This window comes from Electrophorus electricus, chromosome 26 (assembly GCF_041902795.1).
Source record: "Electrophorus electricus isolate QZ-2024a chromosome 26, ASM4190279v1, whole genome shotgun sequence".
NCBI lineage: Eukaryota > Metazoa > Chordata > Actinopteri > Gymnotiformes > Gymnotidae > Electrophorus > Electrophorus electricus.
Window position 1 is genome coordinate 515,001 of NC_137522.1, and position 7,500 is coordinate 522,500.

At 46.3% G+C, this 7,500-nt stretch overlaps 1 protein-coding gene across 1 annotated transcript in view; it reads right to left on the reverse strand.

Annotated features, from left to right (window-relative positions):
- The window catches only part of thsd7bb (thrombospondin, type I, domain containing 7Bb), a 60,198-nt gene that overhangs the window by 12,401 nt on the left and 40,297 nt on the right, over window positions 1-7,500 (reverse strand). The window contains exons 8-15 of the mRNA XM_081708622.1: window positions 6,416-6,616; window positions 5,312-5,546; window positions 3,110-3,225; window positions 2,870-3,002; window positions 2,196-2,299; window positions 1,314-1,505; window positions 671-970; window positions 380-564 (exon numbers count right to left, since the gene is read on the reverse strand). Coding sequence (XP_081564748.1) covers window positions 380-564; window positions 671-970; window positions 1,314-1,505; window positions 2,196-2,299; window positions 2,870-3,002; window positions 3,110-3,225; window positions 5,312-5,546; window positions 6,416-6,616 — 1,466 coding nt within the window. The remainder of the gene's footprint in view (window positions 1-379; window positions 565-670; window positions 971-1,313; window positions 1,506-2,195; window positions 2,300-2,869; window positions 3,003-3,109; window positions 3,226-5,311; window positions 5,547-6,415; window positions 6,617-7,500) is intronic.

The window sequence follows — 7,500 nt, forward strand, 5'->3', positions numbered from 1 at the left end:
ACAAAACAAAGAAATAAATTGCACTGGCCACACGGGTGTTGAAGTAACATGGCACTTCATAGATCTTTGGAAAAGATTTGTAGGTTTTCATTTACATGATCTTTATGTTGTTCACTTTATATTCCCCTAGAACTTGTTATCCAGAAGGCAAAAATAAAGCATAATGTGTGTAAAGAGAAAAGCACCCTGTAAAATTATAATGCAGCCTTAAATGGGTTACCTGATAAAGTAAAGGACAGACAAATCAACATTATTGCCACTTTAAAGTTTTCAGTTTAGATTAATCAATTTAGCACTTTAGGAAAAGGAGTTCAGGGTTGAGTATAAACAAATAGTCTAAACACCACTTATGGAGAACCTCCAGGACAAGCAATGCTACTCTCACCTGATTCCTGAAGTCAAGTTTCGGGCACGGTCGCCCACCATTGAAGGGTTTCTCTCTTAGCCACCTAGAGCGCATTTTCACCCCCCCACCACAGGGTGCGCTGCAGGGAGACCAGGCAGACCACTCACTCAGCCTGCAGTCAAGAGGACATGGCACGAGACACACTTCCTCTTCAATACCTGGAATATGATGGCAACTTGTTCTCAGGTTTGTTTCTCGGCGGTCTGAGCGTATATGTCAGTGCACATGAATGTGTGACACTTTTAAATCGCGTGTGAGACTCACCACTACTATTGCACAATGCTGGCTCACACAGATGTCCCTGATGATCCAGACAGGCAAGGGCTCTGTAGGACCATCCTTGCCCACAGGCCTTGCTCGGTGTCTGGTCTTGCCAGCCCAGGGTGACCCCCTGTCCCTGACGCTGAGCCCTCTGTGTGGGTGCATACCCTGTGTGCTGGGAGAATGGAGCCAGCAGGCACTGGGACCATGGCCCGTGGGGTCGGGTTTGGGGCTTGGAGCAGGGGCAGGCTTCTTTCTCCACCAACGCTGCCTGTTGGCACAGGCGGTGCCTTCTACTGCGGCCTAGAGGGAACCGGGAGATGTGCTGTGGAAGTTGGTCCGTCTGAATGGATGGCACGTGTAAGTGGTGTTGGTGTTATTTTAAATGTATTGTTTTTAAGGCTTGTATGTCCTCTATGATGCTGTGCCTAGGAATGAGTAAGTGTGTGTGTGTGTGTGTGTGTGTGTACCTATGAATGAATGAGTAAGTGCATTTACATTTACAGCATTTGGAAGATGCTTTTATCCAGACTGACATACATATTTATCAGTGTGTGTATGAGTGTGGTACTCATGAATGTATAGGTGTGTGTGTGTGTGTGTGTGTGTGTGTGTGTGTGTGTGTGTGTGTGTGTGTGTGAGGTACCTGTGAGTGAGCGCGTGCGAATGCGCCAACTTCCACAGCCCTGGCACCTGGAGAATCTAGTCCAGGAGCTAAATCTGCAGTCATCTCTGCATGCCACCCGACATTGGCGCACTGTGGTGGGCATGGCACCTGACCACTGCATACACTCTGCTATATCTGCAGGGGTATTGTCCATGCGGACACACGTGACAGCTGCCAAGGGAGATGGGAGTATATGGGATATGAATGAGCAAGAGGCTCATATGTTTGTCAAAAGCATAAATAAACATAAACATAAATAAAACAACTACCACTGATTAGAAGCTACAGAGGTTGTGCACCTTTAACTCTCAGTAAAGAAACCGACAAACCATGGACACTATTAATGAACACCGACTGGACACTGGAACTACACTGCTGTCTCATTTTCCAAATTTAGACCTCTTCCTCATTTTTTGCCAGCTGCTCAACATTCCAGATGCTGTCCCGTTGCCAGGGTTACGTGGTTGGGTGCCCTAACAGTCTTTGACAGGTTCCCCTGCCGCATCCTGATTGGCTGGCTCTCAGCGTTAAATATTCATAGAGTTCTCAGCATGTCCTATTAGAGATACACAGCATTGTGCTAGTGAGAAGACACAGACCCGTCCTCAGGGAGGACGGCCGCACAACCTGCGTACACCTCAACCACGTTCAGCAAGTGGTTATAACTTATCATTGCATTATAAACAAGATGCATCAAAAGTTAGACATAAACCCTTAGCTATATATAAACAACTTATTGATGAAAATGGAAGCTTTGTTGTTTATTGACATTGTAACTGAGGGCATTAGCTCAGTAGATGACTGTAACGAACATGGCAGCGATTACATACATCTGCATGTGAATATTGAACAGTCACTCACTTCTGGTCTCCAGGCCAAGTCCACATGGTTCTGTGTGCCTTCCCATGGCCTGTCTCACCCAATCAGGAACTAGAACGCAGTGATGCCAGATGTGGGTTTGCCATCTGCCAGGAAATCAGTAACAATAACATCAGAGCTCATAAAAAATGCAAAATATGTCAAATAATCAAAATTTGTTCATAGGAAATAGGAATATTGTGATGTGCTGTATAAGAGACATGACATTTCTCAGTGTGGTACAGTATGTCTCATATGATGTTTGCCAGTGTAGGGCTATATCTCAAGTGTTTCTCCGTGTAGCGCAGTATGTCTCGTACAGTGTTTGCCAGTGTAGGGCTATATCTCAAGTCTTTCTCAGTGTAGTGCAGTAAGTCTCGTATAGTGTTCGCCAGTGTAGGGCTATATCTCAAGTGTCTCTCTGTGTAGCGCCGTATGTTTCGTATAGTATTTGCCAGTGTAGTGCTACATCTCAAGTGTTTCTCAGAAATGGCATACAGGAGACAAGGTGCTAACTTTTCAGGGTGCACTTCAGAAACTGTACTAACACTTACTTCTGAGACCAAACAATTTTCATCAACATTACTGGCAGTAAAGTTCCATCACAATTGTGACCTTCAGCTCTTTGAAACAAGCGTGTTCAGTGTGCACACCTGTGCAGTAGGAGTGTGGCCCACCTGTATGTCGGGCAGAGAGGGCGTGGCTTACATTCTCTCTCCTCAAACACTGTGGCTGGACAGTGCTGACCACCGTTGGCTGGTCGCTGGATGACGATCCGGTACCGAGACTGCGTGCTAACTGTGGCGTTCACTGGGAAAAGGTGTTTAGATGAAAATCCACCCAACAGAACCAGGATATTGATTGTGCCAAAGCTTTTGTGTGTGTGTGTGTGTGTGTGTGTGTGTGTGCACGTTTACGTGGTGAGCAGGAGGTTGGACACAGACTCCATTCACTGAAAGGCGTAACTATGCAGTCCACCTTGCACGGAAGAGCACAGAAACGGACGTGGTTCGGCCGGGTGGAGTCAGGGCACCTGAAGAAGGGGTTAGGCACTTAATGTACTGTGCATCCGGAGCAAGAAATATATTGTGAGCAGACGTATGTGAGGTGGAGTCCCAGATCTGAGGACACATCTGGTGATCAGTGTTGGCTTTAACATTAGTGTCATGGCAACCCCTCCCTACTGTCCTGGTGTCTTTGATATACTGTCTCATGTTTTGTTCTTCTTTGCTTCCTGGTTCTGTTTGTTCTGCCCCTCATTTGGTTTTCCCCGACATATTTGTTTCCAGCGGTCAAAATAGCATAAAACCCCATAACTGATATTTGCTTTGTGTTGTTTGCTAGGAGCGTTTTGCTAGTATTTATCTGCATCATCTAATATGCGCGGTGAATTCCTCAGACACGCAGTAAGAAGGAGGTTTGGGAACGCCTGTGCTGAAGACTGAGAAAGAGAACTGGAAATGTTCTTCTAATCATCTTCATTTTTAAAACTACACAATCAACAACAAGTAAATGATAATTAAAAATAACCTTTACTCTATGGGTTATTGTTATTACATTTAGTAAAATGCATTTTGATGTGTTTAGGACTCAAAGTTTAGGACATGAGACCTGAGACATGCCTCTACAGACATGGGACCTGGAACTTTTGTCTTGACTTAGCACAAGACTTGATTTGGAGCTACTAATTTGCTTGTCCAAACTAGAGACTGGTTACTTGGTTCAAGACTAGAGACTGGTTACTTGGGTCAAGACTAGAGACTGGTTACTCGGGTCAAGACTAGAGGCTGGTTACTCGGGTCAAGACTAGAGACTGGTTACTCGGGTCAAGACTAGAGACTGGTTACTCGGTTCAAGACTAGAGACTGGTTACTCGGTTCAAGACTAGAGACTGGTTACTTGGTTCAAGACTAGAGACTGGTTACTCGGGTCAAGACTAGAGACTGGTTACTCGGGTCAAGACTGGAGACTGGTTACTCGGTTCAAGACTGGAGACTGGTTACTCGGTTCAAGACTAGAGACTGGTTACTCGGTTCAAGACTAGAGACTGGTTACTTGGTTCAAGACTAGAGACTGGTTACTTGGTTCAAGACTAGAGACTGGTTACTTGGGTCAAGACTAGAGACTGGTTACTTGGGTCAAGACTAGAGACTGGTTACTCGGTTCAAGACTAGAGACTGGTTACTCGGTTCAAGACTAGAGACTGGTTACTCGGTTCAAGACTAGAGACTGGTTACTTGGGTCAAGACTAGAGACTGGTTACTTGGTTCAAGACTAGAGACTGGTTACTTGGGTCAAGACTAGAGACTGGTTACTTGGGTCAAGACTGGAGACTGGTTACTTGGTTCAAGACTAGAGACTGGTTACTTGGGTCAAGACTAGAGACTGGTTACTTGGTTCAAGACTAGAGACTGGTTACTTGGTTCAAGACTAGAGACTGGTTACTTGGGTCAAGACTAGAGACTGGTTACTTGGTTCAAGACTAGAGACTGGTTACTTGGGTCAAGACTAGAGACTGGTTACTTGGTTCAAGACTAGAGACTGGTTACTTGGGTCAAGACTAGAGACTGGTTACTTGGGTCAAGACTGGAGACTGGTTACTTGGTTCAAGACTAGAGACTGGTTACTTGGGTCAAGACTAGAGACTGGTTACTTGGTTCAAGACTAGAGACTGGTTACTTGGTTCAAGACTAGAGACTGGTTACTTGGGTCAAGACTAGAGACTGGTTACTTGGTTCAAGGCTAGAGACTGGTTACTTGGGTCAAGGCTAGAGACTGGTTACTTGGGTCAAGGCTAGAGACTGGTTACTTGGGTCAAGGCTAGAGACTGGTTACTTGGGTCAAGACTAGAGACTGGTTACTTGGGTCAAGACTAGAGACTGGTTACTTGGGTCAAGGCTAGAGACTGGTTACTTGGGTCAAGGCTAGAGACTGGTTACTTGGGTCAAGGCTAGAGACTGGTTACTTGGGTCAAGACTAGAGACTAGTGACTTGTGAAACAGCAGCTTGTTTTGAGTGCCTTAACTTTACTGGCTTTTACACACATGAATTGTCCCTGTCTTCATTCCCTGAGGCCTTTCCCCGGCCTCAAGCGCCCTTGTCTCTGTGGTGATTCCTACCATTGCGACTCCACCTGCCCCTGGCCAAGCCTCCTGCAGGTGACTTGGCGAGTTTGTGCTCCCGTGCCGCAGGTTCTCTCCTCCACCTCTTTCTGGACTGAGGCGTTCCTGTCTGTGCTGGGGTCTATAGTGCATGGGCCCCAGGCAGCCATGTCCCAGTAGTATAGCAGGCATGGTTGGATGCTACAGGGTCTCCACTGCTCCAGAACAGGGGCGGGCAAGCATCCCTTCCGCTCTGTATTCAGACAATATGGACATTGGCTAATGCAATAACAGTCACATTCACATCACAGTTAGTCAAACCCTACCACAGTATGTGCATGTGTGTTATGGCTTTACTGGCAGTCCCGCCAGAGTGTCGCGAGGACACCACTCACAATTCACCACCACACACTGCCTCACGGAGACACAGCACTGAATGAGCAGTCAACCCATTAGAACACAGAAGAGAAGCCACTCAGAGGAAAAGCCATTGAACTGAATTTGAAAAAGCTGTGTAGCGATAACCTGGATGGAAAGACTCACACAGCCTATGTGTGGGCCGCGTGTGACTAATCTGGCAGCTCCTACAAGTATCCATGCTTCCCGTGTCAGGGCTTTTAGCACTGTTTTCCTACGCAGCCTCTCTTGCTTTCCTACTCACTCCAGCCTTTCCGCTGCTTTGGGAACAACACATCAAAATAGTTCTTGATCTTGTATAGAAATACCAATATTTAAAAAAAAATCATTATCTCCACCCGGAGCCTTGCTATTTATCTGCAGGCAAGCGTTTTGCATGTCAAATCACATTTGCTTGCTTCCTGGACATATAAAAAATAGCCAGGCTGGTAATTGCTTTCAGCCTTAGAAACACATGACATGCAAATTAGTCTATTTGCATGACACCCACCCACTGTCTTTGTGTCTCCCATCCATTATGTTGCAACGGCAATGGCCAGAATTGCATATTAATTCGAATACTCAAACAAATCAATAATTCAAGGCAATTTCGGCCCTTGGGTTTTACATGCAGAGCTGTTGGTATCTGTAATTGCCATAAATTATAAGCAAGCTGCATTTTCCTGTCTGTGGTTGTGTGAGATGTGTTTTGAGAGACAGTCTTACTTTCTCCTGGAGGTGCGAAAACAGAGCGGGTACGAGCCTGGATCTCCTGGACGCGCTCACTGGAGCAGAGGTGAGAACAGGGAGACCAGGGAGACCAGGGGCCCCAGTCTCCCAGCACACAGTCCCCAGGACAGGGCACCTCACACGCCAGCCGGCTTGGAGGAGGGACTCCTGGACATCTCACACTAGGGACAGTTTCTCCTGCAAGATGAACGAGTGACTAGATCTGTGACACAGATTTGGTTTGCTTCTTTTTAGTCAAGCTAGAATTTAGGGTGCAAAAACCACAATTACTGAACATGGTCATATGTCTATGGATGCATATACATGTGCCTGAACACACTCCTCTACCCACACATACACACTTCTCTACCCACACATACACAACACTCTACCGACACATACACACTCCTCTACCCACACATACACACTTCTCTACCCACACATACACAACACTCTACCGACACATACACACTCCTCTACCCACACATACACACTCCTCTATCCACACATACACAATGCTCTACCCACACATACACAACACTCTACCGACACATACACACTCCTCTACCCACACATACACACTTCTCTACCCACACATACACAACACTCTACCGACACATACACACTCCTCTACCCACACATACACACTCCTCTATCCACACATACACAACACTCTACCGACACATACACACTCCTCTACCCACACATACACACTCCTCTATCCACACATACACAATGCTCTACCCACACATACACAACACTCTACCGACACATACACACTCCTCTACCCACACATACACACTCCTCTATCCACACATACACAATGCTCTACCCACACATACACACTCCTCTACCCACACATACACACTCCTCTATCCACACATACACAATGCTCTACCCACACATACACAACGCTTTACCCACACATACACACTCCTCTATCCACACATACACACCACTCTACCCACACATACACAACGCTTTACCCACACATACACACTCCTCTATCCACACATACACACCACTCTACCCACACATACACAACGCTTTACCCACACATACACACTCCTCTATCCACACAT